Source organism: Ascaphus truei, chromosome 1 (genome assembly GCF_040206685.1).
Source record: "Ascaphus truei isolate aAscTru1 chromosome 1, aAscTru1.hap1, whole genome shotgun sequence".
Classification (NCBI taxonomy): Eukaryota; Metazoa; Chordata; class Amphibia; order Anura; family Ascaphidae; genus Ascaphus; species Ascaphus truei.
Window position 1 is genome coordinate 66,812,954 of NC_134483.1, and position 24,251 is coordinate 66,837,204.

At 40.4% G+C, this 24,251-nt stretch overlaps 1 protein-coding gene across 1 annotated transcript in view; it reads left to right on the plus strand.

Annotated features, from left to right (window-relative positions):
• ITGA2 (integrin subunit alpha 2) overlaps positions 1 to 24,251 on the plus strand; it is a 162,065-nt gene that overhangs the window by 51,455 nt on the left and 86,359 nt on the right. Inside the window, exons 5-7 of the mRNA XM_075589084.1 lie at positions 2,059 to 2,173; positions 4,816 to 4,943; positions 12,815 to 12,963. Coding sequence (XP_075445199.1) covers positions 2,059 to 2,173; positions 4,816 to 4,943; positions 12,815 to 12,963 — 392 coding nt within the window. The remainder of the gene's footprint in view (positions 1 to 2,058; positions 2,174 to 4,815; positions 4,944 to 12,814; positions 12,964 to 24,251) is intronic.

The window sequence follows — 24,251 nt, forward strand, 5'->3', positions numbered from 1 at the left end:
ACCTGAAGTCCAAATTGAAGATAGAATTTCTATCGCTCTTGCATTCAGTATGTGTATAAAAGCATTGGTTTACTATATAGGTATGTGTGTGTGTGTGTGTGTGTGTGTAGCCGAAGTTATTTCACTGGCTGGTATGAACACAGCTGGAATCAAACGCTAGCACCGCCCCATCTTCTGCACAAATGATTCAAAACAATCTGTGCTGCTGAAATGCATTAGCAAGAGTAATAGTGTTGGCTACATCTGTAAGCAAAGCTATCTGCAATATAATGTGTACATACTGTACAGCAAGAACCAAACGTACTCCTAGCAGGATGCAGGCCCTACGGCTCTGATGGGTTAAACATATGTGTTCTTCAATATCTATATATAATAAAACTGATTCTTGTATGTCTGGTGCTAGATGCGGCGAATCTGATTGGTCCTCGGCCTCTGGCCAATCAAATTGGTGCCTCTATGACGTCAACCAACTGCCACTCTCTTCTCCTCACCCGCAGAGAGACACACACACACACTCACACTCACTCACTCACTCTCTGTCCTCTCCCCCCCCATCAACCCCCCATCACCCTCACGGCCCTCCTGCCCCCAGCTGCCAATTTCAGGCTCCTCCCCCCTCACTCCCAACTGGCTCCCGGACAGAGGGGAAGCGCGGCGTGGCCCTCCTGCCCCAGCCGCCAACCTCAGGCTCCTCCCCCCTCGCTCCCAACCGAGGTGAGCGTGACAACAACCCCTCCCACCCGCAGTGAGCCGCCGCACGCTGCGGGACATGCCCAGGGGGGGGGGGGGAACAGGGCAGTGGCGGCTGCGCGGGACATGCCCTTCCCTCTGATCCCCTTCCCCACGCCGCTCCCTTGCTTGCACGCGTGGGGAGGGAGATGGGCGCGGGGGGGGGTGCGGTGGTGGTGCGCAGTCACGGCTGGCGGGAGGTGGGGAGCCGCCTGTTCGGATCGCCGGACTTCCACTCTCCCTACCCCCCCCTCCTCCTGTCCACTGTGTGTGTGTGTGTTAGGGAGAGTGTGAGTGTGTGTGTGTCTCACTGTGTGTGTGTGTGTGTGTCACTGTGTGTGTGTGTGTGTGTCACTGTGTGTGTGTGTGTGTGTGTGTGTGTGTGTGTGTGTGTGTGTGTGTGTGTGTGTGTGTGTGTGTGTGTGTGTGTGTGTGTGTGTGTGTGTGTGTGTGTGTGTGTGTTACTGTGTGTGTGTGTTACTGTGTGTGTGTGTTACTGTGTGTGTGTGGGACACTGTAGGGTGGGGACCGGAGCTGCGCATGGGGGTGGTGGAGGAGCGGAGAGAAAGGGGGGAGCGGAGAAACAGACAGGGGGAGTGGAGAGGAGGGAGCTGGAAATTTTAAGCCTGGCCAACGCCGGGTGCCTGTCCTGTCCACTGCCACCCCCCTCCTGTCCACTGTCCCCCCCTCCTGTCCACGGCCCCCCCTCCTGTCCACTGTCCCCCCCTCCTGTCCACTGCCCCCCCCTCCTGTCCACAGTCCCCCCCCTCCTGTCCACAGTCCCCCCCCTCCTGTCCACTGCCCCCCCTCCTGTCCACTGTCCCCCCCTCCTGTCCACTGCGTCCCCCCTACTGTCCACTGTGTCCCCCCTCCTGTCCACTGTGCCCCCCGCTCCTGTCCACTGCCCCCCCCCTACTGTCCACTGTGTCCCCCCCTCCTGTCCACTGTCCCCCCCCCCTCCTGTCCACTGCCCCCCCCTACTGTCCACTGTGTCCCCCCCTCCTGTCCACTATCCCCCCCCCACTCCTGTCCACTGTCCCCCCCCCTCCTAGCGGGAAATTTAACTCACGGGCAACGCCAGGTCTCTCAGCTAGTAGAAACTATTTTCCATTACTCTTTCCATACTGTAAGTCTTGTATGTTGCACTACACGCCCAGCATTCTAGAATTTTCAATTGTGACAGCTAACACCATTTACAGATTGCCATGCAACTACTGTATTTATTAAAGCGTTATTATTCATATTTTGTATATTAATACAAATTAAAAATGATGGACTCCATTGAAATATGCAAAATATCTAAAAAAAATTTTTTTTCGTGTTTACCAGACTTGTGGGCCATTATGGGCACAGCAGTGTGGAAACCAGTATTATGCAACAGGAGTATGTTCTGACATAAGTAAAACATTTCAAGTACTGAGAAGCTTTTCTCCTGCTATTCAAAGTAAGATAATATTTGTGAAACTGGAAATCTGTATTTTATGTGAGTTGATGTTATATTGTTGCTCATCTAATATAACCATACAATGCAGCTTAGTGGCAATTAACAGATGATATATAAGATATGTACAGTATAAAGATCCCAAAACGGAATGTCTCTAGTCAAAGCACAAAAAATATAATTTGGCTTGTGTTTGGGTCAAATGTAAAATTAATTCTAAACCACTTCAGTATCTTACATTTGGTGCAGAAAAATTAATGATGTGTTTGACTGCTATATTTGCCTTTTACTTCATTGAGTGTTTTCACTTTATTCTCTTTAACTTGCTCTGTGTATAATGGCAGTCAAATAAACAATCAATCAACTATTTGATTTGTTTCTAAAGATATCCATTTTTTTTTTTTATATATCCCTCATCCCCATTCACATTAGAAAAGACCCTGGTATTTAATGAAAAATTGAAGATACAAACATGGGAAGCACTGTTTACAGAAGCAGGTTATTGTACAGATGTAGCAAGACTTACTGTTTTTGGAATAGGGGCAAACCACAGTGTGTGATCTCCCTAGTGCCGGAAGAGTATCACTGCAGGGGATCCGATAGGAAAGCATGGATTCTGGGTAGTGAAATTCATGTCAATCGGCTGTAAGGAGTGTTCTAATAATGGGAAGGTTAGTAAATATGGGCAGATTCAATGTTGGTTGGGATACCTTCTGGCGGACCAACATTAGCGTTCTTCACAGATTAAATGACAGTGTACTGACCTTTCAAAACCTCATAGATTTCTCTTTCAAGTATACACACTTACACTTCTTTTTTTTCTGCAACTAATTGTGATATTTCTTATTAACAATCTGTTTATCAGTAACAATGTTTTGTGCCTATTGTGGCTCATCTTCAATCTGATGAAGATCCGACAAGAACCCAAAATATTGCTCCATTTTAGCAGTATCTCCAGTTGTATATTTATCCCCTCAAAACTCCCTCCAAATAAATTAGGAAGTGGTGCCTATGCTGAGAAAGGAGCACTACCTGAGGTACCCTGGGATATATGCTAATGGCCATGCAACATATATTTAAACCAGTCACATCCTACACTTTGTAAAATAATTTCCATAAAAAGTATATTGAGTTAGCATTCCTAAGGTACCTAGTGACTGGAATGGTGTACTGGTGTCAGATGCAACGGGACTAGAACCCATAATCACGGCTTTTACAACTGTAACTGGCTATTAGCATTTCTCCTAGGTACTGTATATCTATTTTGTTGATTATAACCTTTAATGTACTTAAAGCAAGTAATAATATGTACTGAAGACTGTGAGTTGCTGAGGCCAGGTGAAATTAAATAAAATACATATTTTCTGACACGCACAAGTAAAAACAAAGTGAAGCACAGCAACTAAAGCAGATGCAGACAGAAAGTAATATAACAAGGTGACCTGTTGACTTGAGTTAGTACTTCTAATGTTTTAAAGAATAAGACAGTGGGCCATATTTACTAAGCAGTCTTCTGCCCTAAGGCATCTTCGGTGCTAGAATACATTACAACCTATTCAAATAAATTGATCTCTTGTGTCAGAAGGTGTCTCATTGCAGAAGGTGTCTCATTGCAGAAGGCTGCTTATTAGTCCTCTATCCCAGAAGAGTGCAAAGTGCTTTGTACAGTTATGAGTACTTCGTGAGAAGTTAAGCTCAAAAGTATGCTGTGACAGTAATTTTAGCCATCAGCCGGTTTAGCTCACACTGCTGGAGCTACTGCCCCGAATAACATATGTTGTGTGGGTTCTAATCATGTTGGGTAATCAGCACCCCGTTCCAGTCACTACTGTAGATGCCTTAGGCTTGCTAACTCAGTATAGTTTTCATGAAAATCATTTTAGGAAGTGTGTGATCTCACTTATTTTAAATATACTGTATTTGGCATAGCCATTAGCATATCTCCCAGAGCACCTCATGTACGCTGCTTTATCAGCACAGGCATCTGCCCCTAATTTATTTGGAGGGAGATTTGAGGGGATATATATATATAAAGATATATCTATATATACATATATATATATAGATATATCTATATATATATATAGATATATATGATATATACAGTGGTTGACAAATCACCCAAAAATCTACTCGCCGAACCAAAAAAATCTACACGCCACTAGTCCCGCCCCCAATCCCACCCTGAGGAGGTCGCCATGGGGTCAAATCCAGTCGCCACGGGCCTGTAGGTGAATGGATTTGTCGAACACTGGATATATATATACACACACAACAGGAGGTCCTTGTCCTCTCACAAGGAGAGATGACACTGGAATTTAAATTGTGTTCACCTGCCTCAAATACAGTGTTGTTACTTATAAGTTGCTCCTTTTCACCATATGGAGTAAGCTTTTTTTCTTCCATGCAATTTTCTTTCCAATCACACATTTGTTTATCTGATAGTAGAGGACATTTCCTTGCTTCATGCTGTTGAATAGAAATACTAGTACGATTATTGTTTCAGCATTTAACTATTTTAGCTGCAAACTTGTACTACAAATTCCTTTAGCCCAAGGGTGACCATTTCCTATTTCTGTGGTTGAGGATCATCGTTTTGTTTATTTTTTGGGGGGTTGTAACTTTGTTTCTTTTTGTGTTTTTAGCATGCTCTACTTTCATCGATATAGCTATTGTGTGTGATGGGTCTAACAGTATTTATCCCTGGTCTGCTGTAAAGAATTTTTTGGAAAAGTTTGTGCAAGGGCTCGAAATAGGACCAGCAAAGACTCAGGTAAGTAAGAATTTACCACTGTTCTATTTTCATGTTTATAGTATCATTAAACAGAAAGCCGTGAAGTTGCACTTACAATAAAAACTTGCTATGGGAACCACTTTTACCAGCGTGCTAACGCATATCAGATTAGATTTTTTTATTCTTCCCTGCTCTGATTATTCGCTTCACTACATTATTTCTTTTGTTACCTTTTTGGCAGCAGCATTTTCAATTTAATGGAGTATGATGCAGTATAGCATCTCCAGATGTAGCAATACTTACTGTTTCTGTGACCGTGGCTAAATAAGGGAAATGTCTTGACATTTCATTCCATGGCACGTTCCCTGCCCTTTGGTGTTTTGTGGCTTCTGTATTTTTTTTAATTGCCGATAGGCGATGCTAGTGTGTAGTTACGCTAAATTCAATGTATTCTGAGGCTATTTCTTCGGACATGCATTTTCTGTATAGTACTGTTTAATAAAAGTGGGTAGAAAATGAAAGATAACTGCTACGTGATGACAGACCGCTCACCCAAGGACAACAATATAAAATGACCAGGTGCAAAAGCGAAATGAACACATACAAAACACTTTGGAAGTGACCAAGAGGTCACAACAGTCCCTTATTCTCTGCACTCCAGCTCAAAAATAGAAGGAATACATAAATGTATAATGAGATTCTAATATCCCCAAGAATGGCTCTATATGACAGAAAACACCAAAGCAAACACTGAGGTGGACGGACCAAAACACTCCATATACTGTACAAATAAAAGCAAAAATAACAACATTTTATTACATAATACACAACAATGAAAAAAGTGAGGTATATCCAGTGAAGGAATTAAAATCCCCAGAGTAGAGACGGTGGGCAATAATGGGTAGGTGTGTCAAATGGTATCATCAAATACACCTAAACCGATAGGCTGTAAGCCGCATACGAGTGTTGACAGATACAACTAGTTGCAATAAGTATCTAGGTCAGGGCTATAGAACCTTCAGCTCAAAAGCGAGAGTGGATGTCAGCCTATTATATTATAGAGAGTTCTTGCTTGTAGGTTAAAATTGGGTAGGTATACATATAGTAGATGGTATATAACATTAGTAAATAATAAATCTGGTAATCATAACCAGTAACCTACAGTAATACTAGCATATATCAGTACCCAACCTCAGCATAAGGAAATGCTACAACCATAACTGAACATTAATAGCGTGTAGTCTCCAAACATAATGGTAATTGTCAAGAGCACATCTCAGAGAAACGCGATATAGTATAGGCAAAAAGAGTGGTGTAAAATAAGCCCATGCCTAATAGTATACAACCGTATAGCACTTTACCCCGACACGCGTTTCACATGATGAGGCACGCTTCTTCAGTGACCTCTTGGTCACTTCCAAAGTATTTTGTTAGAAAACTAAAGATACCAGACAGTCTCTGCAGTACTTAGCATGATACTTTCATGTTCTACAGCAGCGGTGCGCAAACTGGGGGGGCGCGAGACTGACTGCAGGGGGCGCGGGGTTTACAGAGGCCCCGCACGCTTCCCGAAGGCACTTAAATTAAGTGCTAGGGGAGCGGCAAAGGCCTCCGTAAACCTAACTTACTTTGCTCTGGCGGCTTCTTAGACGCGTCGCCATGGCAATGCGGTGTCAAATGACGCCGCGAGGTCAGGTGACGTCACATTGATATGGCAACGTGACATCATGCCGCCGGAACCGAGGTAAGCGGGAGTGGGGGGCGCGGAGAGATGGGAACCGCCAGCAGGGGGGCGCATGTAAAAAAGTTTGCGCCCCCCTGTTTAACAGTATGTCCATCCCATAGCAAAGATATCTATTATCAAAGCTTTTAAACTACTACTGTAAGAAAGCATTCTATGCAGAACAGCTGTACTTACATCTGCCAAAATTAGAGTCAGACACTATTCTATGATATATTTTATGGAAATGCTCCATTCACAGGTGAATTACAGTGTTGGGAGCAACTAACTTTTATAAGATTGGCACTTTTATGCTGACTTTAAATGCTCATAAGGATAGTCATTTTGCCCACTTGGTACTCATTAACAACTTTAGATTTCTTGAGTTCACATAATGGGAGCGTTATACCAAGGCGATTTTGAAACTGAGAATGTGTTTTGACACAGTGCACCATTGTTATGGAATACAGTTGCATAAATGTAAGAAATTTCCACCACCTTAAAGTTGGCATATATTGAGTCAATTCTGCTCCAAAATTGTCTTATTACATAGACTGCATAGTGTCTATTGTATACCAAGGTAGGGATAGGCTACCGCTCACCATAAATGTGGAATAAAATTGGCTGGTAGCTAGAGATAGGGTGCATACGGGATAGGTAATTAGGCTGAAGAGGGTGGTAGGTCACAGAGGTGGCCTTAAAGACTCCTATTTGCACTCGCTTGACCAGTTGATCAGGGCTAGGAAAAATTCAATCCTTGGAGATAACTCCGTAGCCCTACATATACACTTATATAAAATCACATTTATTAAACATATATACAAAAGAGACCTAATGTCTAAAAATGCCACTATGTGGCTCCAGGGAACACAGAGGAAACACAGGGATAGGGGAAATTTGCTGTTGGAGTATATTCCGTTATTGGAAGACTGTTACTGAGTATACTGTCGTATTTGTTATGCTAGTGCTTTACTAGGAGGAATTCCCAGCATAATCCTCTGTTAGTAACATTGAGGTATATAGCCTGTGTGATAGGCTGGGATCCCAGCATGGGAAGGGTATTATGTAGTTGTGGTTAATAACCATGTAGGGTAGGGCTATGCAGTTCAGGGTAAAGTCCCTATGTGTCATATAAAATAGTATATAGACAGAATAGTTTAGGGACCCCTATACAATGTCCCTCTACCTTCCTTCACTGAGGTGCAAGGTACTCCTATGGAGGTGCCCCGCTATACACTACTGTTAGCAGTCTGGGCGTCACTCTGTGTAGCGTGGCGCCGCTATTCTTAATGAAGCGAGACAGTCAGTTATACCGCTTTAAATACTATCATCAGTCCTGTCTTAATGCATTCTTCAATGTATATATGGAGAGAGCGCTCTCCCCTCAGCTGTTCATACGACCTGTTATCCTCGCAAAACTCTCAGCTTCCCGCTTGTGTTCCTCCGCGACTCCGGATGACGTCACCGGAAGTGCGTCATCACGTACCAACGCACGTTTCACGCTCGTAGGCGCTTCGTCAGGGTAATGGGAGTGACATCACCAGTCTCCTCCCTACTATAAGTGCTGGTTGGTTGGGGGCGTGTAGCATTTCCCAACCAATCCCAGTGTTGTGTGGATAGGAGGACAGCTGTATTTGATCCCCGTTAAGGGTGTATGTATTAGGCGTCCCGCTATCTTTTGTGATTCATGTTACCATGGTAACGTATCCGAATCGACATATGAGGTATTATACAGTCTCATAAGGGGCAGAAATGATTGTACATGGTCAGCACAGGGTGTAATGCGTGTGTGGTATGGCAAAGTATTGTAAAGGGTGTATATATACTCTGGGACATAATCTGCCATTGAGATCAAGTTAAACTAGTGTGTATGGTGGTGTGGGTTGGTGCAAGGTGTTATTGTCTAACCTCTAGGGTCATCGTCAGCAATGGGTTTAGGTACCTCAGATGATGTTAGTGATTGTATATCACATAGCTAGATGTCTACGTGTGTCTAATGTAGGAGTGTACGTTTTGCTAAGGTCCGCCTCTAAAGTCAATACGGACTTCTGGAGTTTAGGACTCTATTTAACTACCCCAACTACCTCTAGGGTCATCGTCAGCAAAGGGTTTAGGTACCTCAGATGTTGTTAGTGATAGTATATCAGTGATAGTATATCACATAGCTAGACGTCTACGTGTGTCTAATGTAGGAGTGTACGTTTTGCTAAGGTCCGCCTCTAAAGTCAATACGGACTTCTGGAGTTTAGGACTCTATTTAACTACCCCAATGCCCTGTTCTCTCATTGTTGGTGTGGGAGTGTAAGTTTGTACTAAGGTCCGCCTCCAAAGTCAATACGAATTTCAGGAGTTAAGGACTCTTTTAACTGACCCTTTGTCCTGTTCTCTCCTTATGGTGTTTTGAGAGTGGATTTTGTAAAGACCCCATACATGTGACAGTCGTGGTGTGTTCCCTACAGAAATGCCGAATAAATATAGCCCTCGTTTAGGCCTTCTGGGGACAGTGTCTGCAGCGTGAATATCCACTGACACTCACGCTGCATCAGACGTCTGTCCCAGTTGCCCTTCCGCGGCCCCCAAGGGATGTGTTCAATCCCGCAGAATGTAAGGAATTTTGGGTCCCCATTGTGTTCCTGTAAAACATGGCGGGCAACAGGGGTATCCTTCTTGTTTCTTATGGACCCTAGATGTTCTAGGATCCTCACTTTAAGGGCCCTGTGGGTCTTTCCTACATAACGTGCCCCACATCTGCACGTGATAAGGTATATAACTCCTTCTGTCAGACAGTTGATGTGGCTCTTAATGGTATAGTCACTACTTACTGGTTTGTTGATGTTTCTGGTAACTTGCATAAAGGGACAGGCTTTGCAGCGCCCACATGGGTATGACCCTACGGGTATCCTGTCTCCTAACCATGTCCTAGGTTTAGTGTCCTTGTAGTGACTATGCACTAATCTGTCTTTTAAGTTGCGTGCCCTTCTGCATGTCATCGTTGGGGAGTCTCTAAGGACCTGTTTCAAGTCCGCATCATTTGTAAGGATATGCCAGTGTTTGCTGAAAATCTTACGTAGATCCTGCCACTGTTTATTGTATGTCCCAATGTATCGTATGATTTTGCCCGTCTGTGTTTGTGGGTGCTGTCTGTCTACTAGAAGCTGTGCTCGAGGTGTGTTGATGGCCCGTTTTTTAGCCTTGCGTATGTTGTTTTTTGAGTAGCCTCGGTTGATAAATCTAGCAGTCATATCATCAGCTTGTTTATTAAATTCATCTACAGTTGAGCAGTTCCTTCGTAATCTAAGAAACTGTCCCGTAGGGATGTTATGGATGATATGTTTAGGGTGATGGCTATCAGCCCTTAGAAGACTGTTAGTCGCTGTTTCTTTTCTATATATGGTTGTGATGAGTTTGCCATCTTTCTGTTTACTGATTGTCAGGTCAAGAAAGTTCAGAGATGTATCGTCCATGTTGAAAGTAAGTTTTAAGTTGTGGTCATTGTTGTTTAACTTATCAATGAATTGTTTGAGGAGCGGTTTGGGGCCTTTCCATAGGAGAATGACGTCGTCAATGTAGCGCCCCCACCAGTCCACATACCTTGTGTATTCCTCCAGGGCCTCGCTGAAGACCATCGTTTCCTCCCACCAGCCTAGATATAGATTGGCGTAGGTGGGGGCACATGTGGTCCCCATCGCGGTGCCCTGGATTTGGTGGTAGAATTTTTTATCAAAGGTAAAGTAATTCTTTGTAAGTACAAAATCCAATAACTGGATTACAAATGCATTGTGTTTATTGTAATTGTTACCTCGTTGTTTGAGAAAGTGTGTAACAGCCTTCAAACCAACGGCGTGAGGGATACTTGTGTAGAGTCCCTCAACGTCTAGACCTACAAGTAGTGTATCTGCACTGACAACCACATCCTCAAGACGTAAAAGGACGTCTTTAGTGTCCCTTAGGTATGATGGTAGGGAGTTCACAAACGGTCTCAGAATCACGTCTAAATATTTGCTAGCACATGCCGTCAGGCTATCAATACCCGATACTATTGGTCTTCCTGGTGGCGGTAGTTTTAACTTGTGTAGCTTAGGTAGATGATAGAACGTGGCAATCTGAGGATTTTTGACCATAATGTACTCCTGCTCTCTCTTTGAGATAACTTTCGCGTCTACACCCTCATTCAGAATTTGCATTAATTGTGTTTTGAACACTGTTGTAGGATCTTCCTGAAGTACCCTGTAACTCGCTTGATCTGATAGCAGTCTTTTACATTCGGCAGCGTAGTCCGCTTTGTTAAGAAGGACTATGTTGCCGCCCTTGTCAGAGGGTTTAATCTCGATCAAGGGGTCTTTCTCCAAATCTACTAGTGCAAGGCGTTGTGGGTGCGTAAGGTTGTGTCTCTGATTAGTTTTACTCAACTGTAGGATCTCAGTCGTTACCAGTTTCACAAATACATCCACATTTGAGCAAGACTCTGAGGGAGGTGTAAAGGTGGATTGTGTCTTGAGGTCCGTGAATGGGCCCTCACCATAAGGTCTGCTAGAAACTTCCTCTAGGTCATTCAACATCTCTAAATTGTCTAGGTCAGCGTCTGTCAAGTCTTCTAGTATTGTACCCTGTATGGTGTTGTGTCTCCTTCTCTGAAAAAACTTGTGTAGAAGGAGTTTGCGTGAGAACAAATTAAGATCTTTTATGCACTCAAAAGGGACTATATCATTGGTGGGAGAAAAGGACAGGCCTTTGCTTAAAACTTCAATATGGAATGTTGTAAGTACTTTGTTTGATAGATTCACTACCTGTTTCTTCTCTTCCTCCCTCTGTAGGGTCTCCTCAGTGCACCTCAGTGAAGGAAGGTAGAGGGACATTGTATAGGGGTCCCTAAACTATTCTGTCTATATACTATTTTATATGACACATAGGGACTTTACCCTGAACTGCATAGCCCTACCCTACATGGTTATTAACCACAACTACATAATACCCTTCCCATGCTGGGATCCCAGCCTATCACACAGGCTATATACCTCAATGTTACTAACAGAGGATTATGCTGGGAATTCCTCCTAGTAAAGCACTAGCATAACAAATACGACAGTATACTCAGTAACAGTCTTCCAATAACGGAATATACTCCAACAGCAAATTTCCCCTATCCCTGTGTTTCCTCTGTGTTCCCTGGAGCCACATAGTGGCATTTTTAGACATTAGGTCTCTTTTGTATATATGTTTAATAAATGTGATTTTATATAAGTGTATATGTAGGGCTACGGAGTTATCTCCAAGGATTGAATTTTTCCTAGCCCTGATCAACTGGTCAAGCGAGTGCAAATAGGAGTCTTTAAGGCCACCTCTGTGACCTACCACCCTCTTTAGTGTCTATTGTATCCAGGGTTGCATATTAAAAATGATTTTTACGCAAACAATAATAAAAAAAGAATTGGAAAACTTTAGAGGACCACCCTGTACGCCTAAAGAAAAAGTAGAGATAATTGCTATAATCAATGGGAGTTATTCATTAAACTGTCCGAGTGCCGATCGATCGCTATTGTAATAAAACTCCTGTGGAAGTCTTATTGCAGTTTAATTTAACCACTATTTATCTGAAAGCGCTGTTTAAGCTGGTCTTCAGTAAAGTTGGCCCAAAATTTAGCTGAAATTCAAATTAGACACAAAGATGCCAAATTGTTTGCATTTTTTTATATTTATGAAAGATCCCAAGTTAAAAAATAACTTCCAGTAATATTTTTTTTTTTAAATTAAAACAATAAAAAAATTAGCAAATATGTACATCTTGACTGAAGCAGTGCTGTAACCCCGCCACTTATTTTTTTTTCTGTACCCCCAAAAGCAGTTTTATTTATCCTTTGTATTGTAATGTTGAAAAATGCAAAATAAAATGTGTTCATTTTTTTTTTTTTTTTTTTTTTACAATTGCAAATATTACAAAATGAGAGAATATTTGAAAGGGATCTAGAGCTCAGAATCAGAGACCACGTTTTAAGAAAAAGACACTATCCCATAGTTTGAGGTGCCCATGATAGTCTGTTTAACTACTGTAAGTAGCCTGTATTCGTATTGTGTGGCTCTTCTCAACTCCACTACTTTTCCCACCCAATGTCTATACTTACTGTAATACAAAAATAAATAGCAAAAACGGACTCCAATTAATTATTCTGCTAATGTCTATCTTTGTTTGAAGGTTAGTCTTATCCAGTACGGAGTTGACGCCATAGAAATGTTTAGGATGAATACATATAAAACAAAAGAAGCTATGATCCAAGCAATATCAAGTACTGAACAAAAGGGTGGAGATCAGACCAACACTTTCAAAGCAATTGACTTTACAAGGTGAGCAGTTAAGGCCTCGTTCAGGATGCCAGAGGCAGGAGTTGGAGGGCGGGCGTTCGCGAGGGCGGGCGGCAGTCTGCTTGGCGATGTGTGTTCATCCTCCCAGCAGACTTTTTCAGGAGTTGAGGAGGCGGGGAGGGGGCGGGGCTACAGACCTGAGGTTAGGGATCCAACTTGCAGTCTTGAAATCATTCTCAAGAATGATTTCATTGGCTGCCTGAGGTCCCTGAACGAGACCTATATCCTCTCTGTGTTGTATTATGAGTTGTTTTTAACCAATTCAACCTGTCTTTGATAGAGGAGAAAATTGTTTAATAAATGAATCCTACATTTTTGATTTAAATGGTTCGATTTCCATGTGCTAATTTGCCAGTTAATAACTATGAAATGCTGAGGTTAATATTTGGGTAAGGAGTTTTTAACCCCTTCAAAGATGAGACACTTGCACTATAGTGGCAGAAGAGTTGAACAATCATTTTCACTTCTAAATAAGTTGCTGAGCAGTTATCACTAACATCACCATCTGAACCACAGTATTCTATCTTTCAGCAACTATTTTCAAATCTCATTTGAAGGGTTCCTGAATGTTTTATATTATTAATCTAGCTAAGAGAAGTGGAAGAGCCTTAAGAAGTTTTCTGTTGGGGTCACTGGTACGATAAAACCACAAGATGATGAGCTGTCTAGTGACAGTATTATAGCGATGCCATCAATGAAAATAAAATATAAAGTGCACAGTGAAAAAATAAATACAATCTACAGATGTGTGATGCAGCTCACACCTTGGTACATGACCAGGGAGGCTGTGAGGGAGCTCTCCTCCCCTAGTTACACAGTACCCACGTAAACACATACAAATAATGGCATAGACCGGATCTGGAGGTATAAAAGGCGGCGGCTTTTTTATTTAAAATTAAATAATTGAGTAAGTGCCAGTCCCTGCCAGATTGCTCACTTAACGGGTGAAAGGTCAGACGGTTCATTGAATCACTGACTCAGAAAACCCACTAGCCGGGCCCACGTGACCCGGCCGTTATCGCGAGTGGGCTCCCGGAAGTCACGTTTAGAAGACCCCACACACTCATCACTCCCACCGGGCTGAACAGGGTTTCTCCGACCAAGAAAACTGATCACTGTGTCCAGGAAGCAGGTACCCTTGACAGCAAGCAAAGTTGTGGTCATGGCTTACTTACAGCAGGAAGGATGCAGACGCAACGGGCTCAGGACACTCCACACAGGATACACAAATCCACACAGGATACACAAATCCACATAGGATACACAAGGAGACTCACACAGAGGTACAGGGCAGTTATACCCTAGTGTCAATTAGGAAGGTGTCTAAGGAGTCTGGTTTGAGACAAAGGACATCTCTGCACATGGCTCTAATTTAATTAGCCCGGGCTGCAAACAACCCTGAAACATTGCATGACTGGGCGAGTCTCTGCCAGACAGAGGGGCACCTGAGCAGGCTTAGATAATGCTGGCCATGTACCCAAATACTATTAATTTCCAATACTTTGCGACATTCCTATAGGGAATATAGTACATTACACATACAGTATAGAACAGCGGTGCGCAAACTGGGGGTCGGGAGATTGTAGCGGCCCCGCGCTCTTCCCCCAGGCATTTATTTTAATGCCGGGGGATCGTGTGAGGCCCCTACAACACTCCACTTACCTTGTTTCAGCCAGCTGTGTGACGCGTCGCCATGGCAACCACGTGACGTCACACGCGTCAAATGACACCGCGGGTCGCGTCACATGACGTAATTTGACGCATCATTAAACGCGTGGGAGGGCGCGACAGAGGAGGGAACAGGTAGAGGGGGGCGCAGGTGCGGAGAGTTTGCGTACCGCTGCACTATATTATTTCCCAACATACAAAAAGCATATGCATTTTATTGTAAAATCTTACAATAGTTTTCTGTTACTAACATTAGCATCAACATTGTATTTAATAAGTCTATTAAAAGGATTACCACTATTTTATACTTGGAAAAAGAGCATTTGATAGCAATCAACACTAAATTAATGCAAATGCGCTTTCTGTAGGCTTAAATGTGAAAGGCGCTTGTTGAATTATAAAAATACTACAAATGTACAAAGTAGGCTGTGTTGTGACACCACGTAATACACATTTAACAACATTTTGTATCTTAATGTTTATTTATTTTTTAAACTATCTGCTTCTTACAGATTTTTTCTTTATTGATGAATATTATGTCCTGTTGGTTGACATATGTTTCTTGAACAAAAATACATCATTAGGGTGAAAAGCACTGCATTAGAACATGAGATACCACAAGGTTATTGATTTGCGTATTTATTTTCTAGGTTTTGTGTTTGTCTGTGTTTAATAAATATGTTAACAAAATGACTTTGCTATATTATATAAACAAGAAAAAACACAAAAGCGCACCAAGATGAGAGATAGATATTGTATTAGCAACAAATAATAAAATTAGTAACTTACATATAAAATTTCTTTAATAATCCCCGATTCTGGTGTCTATCACAGGAGTAGGGCATCACATAGGAAGTATGAAGGGTAATCTCAGTTCTGAGAGATCAGACCCGCGCGCTGGGGCTGTCTCTGTTCACTCTCCTGTCCTCCACGTGTGGTAGGAACCGGGGCCTTCAATAGGTGTCCTTAGGATGCCTGTCCGTTTTTGATAGCATAGAAACGATCGGAAATAAGCAGGAACGGTACACTTGAGTGTGTACTGGTGGTGGGTAGTAAAACCGCCAGCCACAACAGTCGCGACGCGTTTCGTTTAACAAAGTAAACTTCTTCGCTTGAAGAAGTTTACTTTGTTAAACGAAACGCGTCGCGACTGTTGTGGCTGGCGGTTTTACTACCCACCACCAGTACACACTCAAGTGTACCGTTCCTGCTTATTTCCGATCGTTTCTATGCTATCAAAAACGGACAGGCATCCTAAGGACACCTATTGAAGGCCCCGGTTCCTACCACACGTGGAGGACAGGAGAGTGAACAGAGACAGCCCCAGCGCGCGGGTCTGATCTCTCAGAACTGAGATTACCCTTCATACTTCCTATGTGATGCCCTACTCCTGTGATAGACACCAGAATCGGGGATTATTAAAGAAATTTTATATGTAAGTTACTGTGAAAGCATAGAAATAAAATCAATGAGACAAGGGTTCAAAGTAACACATGAGTTTATCTGTACCAAGGCACAATTGGGAGACAAGAGTTCAAAGAAAGAACTCAGGCCTCTGAAAACATATTGCTTAGTATCACATTTTTATACATTTCAAAATGAGTAATACACCCCTTAAGGGGGCTGGCTTATAGATAAATGATGATATGATGACATGCAAAAATATATATTTGCTGATGCCTAAATATGCTTTACATTGCTATATTCTTATCGATAATTTACCATAATGTGGGCCTCCCAACCCTGTGACATAAGGGAGTTACTGTGTTCAGCCCTGTATGTGTACTGTAGATAACAACTACACTATGGTCAGCAGGAATATCTTTAAGACATGAGAAATTGCTTACGAATGCTATTTCAATTCTTGCCTGCCTTGTAGGAATTAAAAAGGGTTAGTTATATCTAGGAGCGATACTCTGCAGATTCAAACATTCACAGTTCATTCATTCATTCACGAATGAGACAAATATATATTCATATAGCAAACACTCAGAAAATGGTGGTTTAGGCCAAAATGGAGGTGATGATAGCCACTCACATTATCTCAATCTTCACAGTCCTCTCTTTTTATTCTTGAAAACATAGTCTTTTAAGGATAATTCAGAAAAAACTCAGAAGCGTTGCACTGGCCTGGAGGGCCCCAATTTGCATGGCTTTGATAGTTCTGAAAACTCACAGAGCTGCTGGCTATCATCTCAGCCAGGTTGGTCTTTCTGCCATCATCTTCATCTGTATTCCATTGAGGAGGACTGACTTTTCCTTCTGAGATTGCATCTTCCGTTGTGTCGTATGTGATCAGTGGCATGGGCTGGTTAGAGGGTGTTACACACCTTTGCAGTATAGATTTACTGCACATGGCACAGACATACAAAACAATCAGAACAGCAAACACACAGACAAATCCATCTATCAGTTTCGCTTCTAGAAAAACCAACCAACATGGTAATTCCTAACAAAAGGGATGTGTGTGTGGTGCTCTCAAGACAATACTTAAAGCCAAAAATGGGTATATGAAATGGAAAACAACCCTTGAATAAATATATAAAGTGTCTCTAGGATGCAGCCCGGTAATGATAATCCCACAAACCAGGTAGTAAGGAAAATATCAGTAACACCAGCTGGTGACCGGTAGATGAAACATCCTATAAATGACACAATGATATGGACAAAAAAGGAACGAACTCACTTGGGAATCTTCATCCACTATAGGCAGCAAGTCCAATCAATTCCAATGTCCCAGGGTTGAGTGTGCATCCGTAAAGGGTACTCTTGATGAAAAACAAATGGAGAAAAAACGAAGCACCGAATCCAGCTGTAAATACAGCAATAACACCAATAGGGATACGTACCAAAAAATAAGCTGTTTAATTGGATCAGAACAAGGTAACAAACACACCTACGCGTTTCGGACCTCTACAGTCCTTTATCAAGGTGAATACAACAATAACCCATGGAGTGCAATTTATACTCACCACATGAGCGTGTAGGCCAGTAGCGGAGCACTTCCGTGTACGTCACGTGTGTCGGGTGGGTGACCCCTAACCTGTGACGCACAGTCGCGTAGTCACGCTGCATAGTCAGTAACCTGGGGTCGCGTCATGCGCAAAAGGGGTGGGAGAAACACTGCTCGCGCGTATACAAAAACGCACCCGTAGCTAGTGCCTCCCACTCGATAAAGAAATAGCGCGTGACGTCACTCCGTTGACTGACATGTGACCAAAAAGGTCAACATGCTAAGCGTAACTAGGCAACCAGGCCTAATGCGTAACGTGGTGTACATACTACAAAACAAATACATCTTTATTAACATGAACAATAAAAAATAAATAAAAACACTCGTAATGAGGAAAAACATAAAGCTGATAAAACCAGTTAAAAAATAATTTTAAAAACAATTGAAGGTAACCTAAGATATCAGATTATCAAGATCCTCATAGTTAGTTGCATAATGTTGTAAGGGTATAGTGAAAGCATATTAATATAACAAGTAAGTATAATCATACATAAATTGATAGCTTCACTGCCCAAAGAGATAATGAAAAAACACCTTTGTCTACTTGTAATGTAACTAATTTTTATGTCTCCGTAATAGATATTCCTTATGTACATGCCTAAGTCTGACAATATTACTTAATCTATATGTTAGCATCTTCAGTCACATGTAAAGAGAGCCTGAAAAATAGGAATTGCGCAAAACTAAGTATCAAACAGAAGGGTCCCAATATCCCAATCTGAATTTAACCCATATGGGGTACGTGTTTGTAGGGTAAATATCCAATAAAGTTCCCTTCTGTTTAAGATACTCAGTCTATTGCCACCTCGGATTGGATTTGGTATGTGTTCAATGCCCTGAACACACAAATTATTTGAATCACCCATATTGCAATGACTAAAATGTTGAGATACGGGATGACTCAAATCTTTTTTAATTATCAGTCTTAAATGTTCTAATATGCGGACTTTGAAGTGTCTTACAGTCCTACCAATATACTGTTTTCCGCAACCGCAACTTAACAAGTATACCACGAAACTGGTATCGCAGTTAATGAATGAATTCACATAGTATTTTTTACCCGTTTTGAAAGAAAAGAAATCTTTTTTGATTTCCATGTATTTGCAAATTTTGCATTTTGAACATGCAAAATTCCCCTTTGGTAATTTCTTAATTAAAGGTTTGTCTGAAGTGAACAAACTGCCCGATACATAGTTAGCAATAGTTTTTGCTCTGCTGAACACTATCTTAGGTCCCTCGTTGTATACAGTTTTTAACAAAGGATCTGCTGCTAACACTCCCCAATGTTTATGGATGGATTCTCTGATATTTTTAGATTGGTTATTATGTTGAGTAACAAAATATGGAGAGTGTGTTAATTTTTTGTCTTTGTTGTTTTGTACTTTATTGAGCAAAGCAGATCTATCCAAATATCTCACTTCTCTGAAAGTCTTATTGAGATCATCTCTCAGATAACCTCTGGATTCAAAACGTTCCATCAACTCTTTAGATTGTTTTACAAAGTCTTCATCATTTGTACAGATTCTTCTTAACCTGATAAATTGGCTTTTTGGTATTCCTTTAAGCAGGGATTTGGGGTGGCAGCTGTCAGCTCGCAAAAATGTGTTGCGTGAATTTTCTTTGCGATACACCGTAGTGACAATTTGTTTGTGCATATTAACAGAAAGAAATAAATCTAAAAAGTGAATATGGTGAACATTGTGATTAGAAGTGAATTTTAAATTAAATTCATTATTGTTTAAATACTCTGTGAACAAAAGAAGAGAATGTGTAATTCCTAACAAAACACACCTCTTATCTCCACCTTTCCTTAATCTCTCCTGTATCTCTGCGATCTTCTCTACCTCATGCTCAATCTTACCACTTTGGTCTCTAAATAACATAACATTGCTCTTTAAGTAGGGCACACACGCTAAAATATAGTCCAGAGCCATTCTATTCTGTAGGGCCATTAATCTAATCTGTACCTGTTCTTGATTAAGTAAATTAATGAATGTAGTTGTATGATTGAGAACATCATCCAGTACATCCGTAAGTACATTGAGCCTGTCATATAGCAACCCAACTCCTACATTAGGAAATAAGCAAGCCCAAAATTGTTCTTTCCATAGACTACTTTTCAACCCCTGTGCGTTGGAAGTGGCTCTGCTATTCCTGATCCTGCCAGTGGGTCATTGTAAAGGCAGGTACAATTGTACCTAGATAGCAAGACCCTGTCCAACCACATGGTAATACTCTGTAGGCCTATTTTCCACAAATCCAATACACTCCCCTAGGTAAACTAGAATTTGTGCAAGCACTTTTTACTATCTTAATTAAAACTGAAAAATTAAGGCCACATCCTCCCTGTAAATTTTTAGTTCAGGGCTGTAAATACATTTTCATACAAGTTTCATTAGTTGGTGGAGACACCTGGCCCATAAATTGTTTGTTGTTCCCAGTGTAATTTTCACCTAAAGGAACCTCATTTACCAGTGGAATTCGGTTTAGAAAAGTTTCCTGTAAACAAATTCAAATTAACATTTCATCATTTTAAATTCGGCATTAGTGTAAGGTATCCCTACTCAAGGGGTTAAATGCAATTCTCTCTTACGTCATTGGGGGCCACTAGAGTATGGCAGGGATTCATTGTATATATTCCCTTGTGACCCATTAACCTGTGTAGCATTGTGCAAGATTGTGTGATTGTCTGCAAAATAATGTGACCATAAAACAATGAACATTACAAATATTTCAAAACTGATCATCCCTTATCATCATCTGGATGGTGTAGGCTGATCTTGCCTAGCGGGGCATACATCTTAAAAACACACTCTAAAGCATAAAAAAATAATATTGAGTCCTGAAAAAACAAATTGTTCATTTAAGTCCGGGCCTTGATAATATTGAGTTCAGAAAAAACAAATTGTTCGTTTAAGACCGGGCCTTGCCTGAAGTCTTAATTCCTTGGTGGTTAAATGTTCTAGGATTATTGTGCCTAGAAACACTAACAGTTGGTAAAAAACGCTGGCTTGATGATTCTTTGTCTTTGTTAGCTGTTTACGGTGGTGCCGGCACTTTTTTCTTGTGATGATGCTGCTTTGTATTCTCCTTGGTAGACTGTATGGCTGCACCTAAGTTTGGAGAGACTTAAACATTTCATTAATAAAAGCACAAGGAGAGCGCTTTTAACCACTATAATTTAGTATCAGCTCAAATTTTTTTGTTTTTCACCACTATCTTGGCATCCGCATATAAAATAAACACAAAAAATACCTTGCTCACCAATTACAAAAGAAAGAAATCAACGGTACATAAGAAAGTATTGTAAGAGAACACTGATAAGTGACAAGGGGTTGTCACTAAAAGTCCCTAAAGCTTGCACTCATTGTAAACTGCAAAATATACATAAAGTACCAGTTAAATAACTAATACCACTAATATCAAATTTATTACAGACCAAATGGGAAATATCCACATAAACTTAACTTTAACACAACTAAAACGTATACAACTTTTTTACAAGCTAAAAACTTACAAACTGCATAAAATGACAACTAATAAATCATAAATAAAAGAGTCCCCATGTGAACGAAACGGACAGTATACGGTAAACAAAAATGCTAATATGAACACAAAGCCCTATCAGAACATGAGGGGCCAGTGACCATAATATACTAACAATGCTAATTAGCTTCACCACAAAACACTGCATAGTAGCAGCTCATCACATTAATTCTTAGTTCCCAAACAGACTCAAAATAAAGCTATCCAATAGTTATGCTGGAAAATGTAAAGAGGAGGGGTATATCCCTCTCTACATGAATATTCATGAAATAACATGTTGCTATGTGTAGCAATGAGTAGACAGCACCAAAACACAACACAATATGAATGGAGTCATATCGGCAAGGAATATTCAAGGATAAATAACAAAACAACACACATAAGGTAATGTTGCAATGAACAAAATAGGCAGAGTCCGCATATAGACAGGTGTGTAATGGAAAATCATATAAATTATCCTCTCTTTTGTTCATATGCAAATCCTATGACATGTGAACAACATACGACAAAGAATAATGGTATTTAAAACATCAGCAGCTTGAGATTTAAATATATATATCATGAATTTGACAATAGCTACTGCTTTAAAAAATAAATTCTAGATAGCCTACAGTTGCATTCTTTAAAATGAGAGGCTATAGATCAGGGTTCAAATTAAGACACCTTTTGGAGGGAAAGGAGAGGTAATGGTTAAAAGTTATAAAAATACATCACATATGCAGTTAACTTTATAGGAAAAATTATTTCATATCTGATTTTATGCTTACTCGTTTATATTGTACGCTTTGTGAAGTACTGAGTATACTTTTGACACTATTCAAATACGGAAATACATATTAAATATTATTGTATTGTTAATGAAACAATTATAACAAATAGCGTTAAAAAACATCTCCTAATTAGAACAAATAGAATTGAAATGTGTTTACTGGTTTCTGCGTAGAGGTAATTTGGATACTGCATGTGGGGATTATAACCCCTTCTTGTAATAATTCCTACATAATGGGGGCTATGCCATCTAAAGCATTTCATAAACTATGAGGTATTTATCCTAAAATAGATACAAAAAACAAAAAGCATAATTTCACATTTCTCTGATACAGAGCAAAATGAACTTTACAAAAAATAAGATAAAAACCCAAAACAGACCTGTTTGACCCTGCAAACTCAGTCCCCAAAAATAAATAAATTACAATATCATTCTCTTCCCCCATACTATAACTAAGCTGCTTTTAAACATTTCTTTTTTTTTTTTTCTCTCAGTTTCTATTTAACTTTTCATGTCTGGAACGTGGTCTTTGTACATTCCTTAAGCTGGAGGAGGGGGGCCAGCCCACTTGGCTGCTTTTAACCTTCCCTCTTTTAAATGACTACTGTTCAAAAATCAGACGAGCAGTGTATTTAAGAAAACAAACCGTTAGTTTCCTATTATAAGTTTGAACAGAAAAACCTTGATAACACAAAAACAAACACAAAACCATCTTTGCAACCCTTCTTATAAAACATAAATCTTATTGTTTTATTTACTATATATTTATAATTCCTTATCTTTCTTACACACACCCACACAGACACATACACACGTTCTCTGAGTTTATCTTCCATCAACATTCATTCTTCTTTCTACAAAACTCCAACACGATCTTAATCTTGTGGGCCAGAGTAAAACTTAATAAAGCTTCCTTACTCCATAAGATCAGACTCTTTCTTTTTGTTTAAATAAAAAATAAACATTTACTTTTTAAAACTTTGCATTATAGATATACCTTGCTTTTAGTCCTGACTCCTCTAAATCAGCACATGCAATTTAAATTTAAAACTTCATTTAAATATTGTAACACAGTATTTCCTACGCCCAGGAACAAACATGTGCTACTGTGAAAAAAATACAAATTCATATTTGAGTCAGGGTGAAATGACTTATTTTTACAACTGCCAAATTTTCATTCTCTTTTAAAATATTACACTAACAGACTTTAACATACAATACTTCCTAGGTTTATTTTAAATGCTACTGTCATGCCTTGTAAATGGCAGCATGTTTAATACACTTTGACAAAAGGGTTTAAACTTAAATGACCCTTTTACACGAGATTATTTGTTATTTTTATGATTAGTACAATAAGTGACAATGTGAAGCGCTATGTACACTAATGGTGCTAAATGAATAAAGACATTCATACATGCATACATACATTAACTATCAGAGTGACACACAAACACTTCACTCCATGACATGTATATTATTATGCCATCAAACTAGTTACTATCTGAGCTTTCTAAGACAAAAACAAAAAACATTTAAAGAGGATGTTCCCTTCTTTTTCCATGCAGTATTAATGCATTAATTCCTAAAAAACTACTTTAACATTCTTAAATTCAAGCCATTTCTTCCTAGGTTACTAATTAACTTCCATGTCTCACAGACATGCAACTCCTGTGCCTCACAGACATGCAACTCCTTTGCCTCACAGACATGCAACTCCTTTGCCTCACAGAAATGCAACTCCTTTTCAGTGAAAAAGGGTGAGAAAAGGGGGAACAGGAAAAAGGGATCAGAAAAAAGGGGGGTCCACTAATGCTACAGTTATTTTTAAAACCGAGCCTGATATGTTTCACTTTCCTTCTTATTTAATATACTCTGCGTCACTAAATATCCATTTTTAAAACATTTTATTGCCATAAAGTCCACACATAATTTCAAGGGACGTACCCTTCGCCGGCGACTGAGAATGTAGGTTCCCCATAATTCTCCTCTATTACACGATCAACGCCAGTCGATCGTGTACCAATAAGGTGCCCACTACTTGGTAGAATATAGAGCTAAGGAGCAGTGGTCTTAAAAAAATAAAATAGTCACCTGTTGCTCCTTAACAAAATCTTCTCTTTACAAGTTTTTTGAGACTTACCACCTTATTATCTGATCCATCCCCGATCAACGCCAGTCGATCGGGTTCCAATAAGGTGCCCCAACCCTTGGTATAATATAAGTAGAATATAGAGTTAAGGAACAGTGGCCTTAAAAACAGTTTCCTGCTGTTCC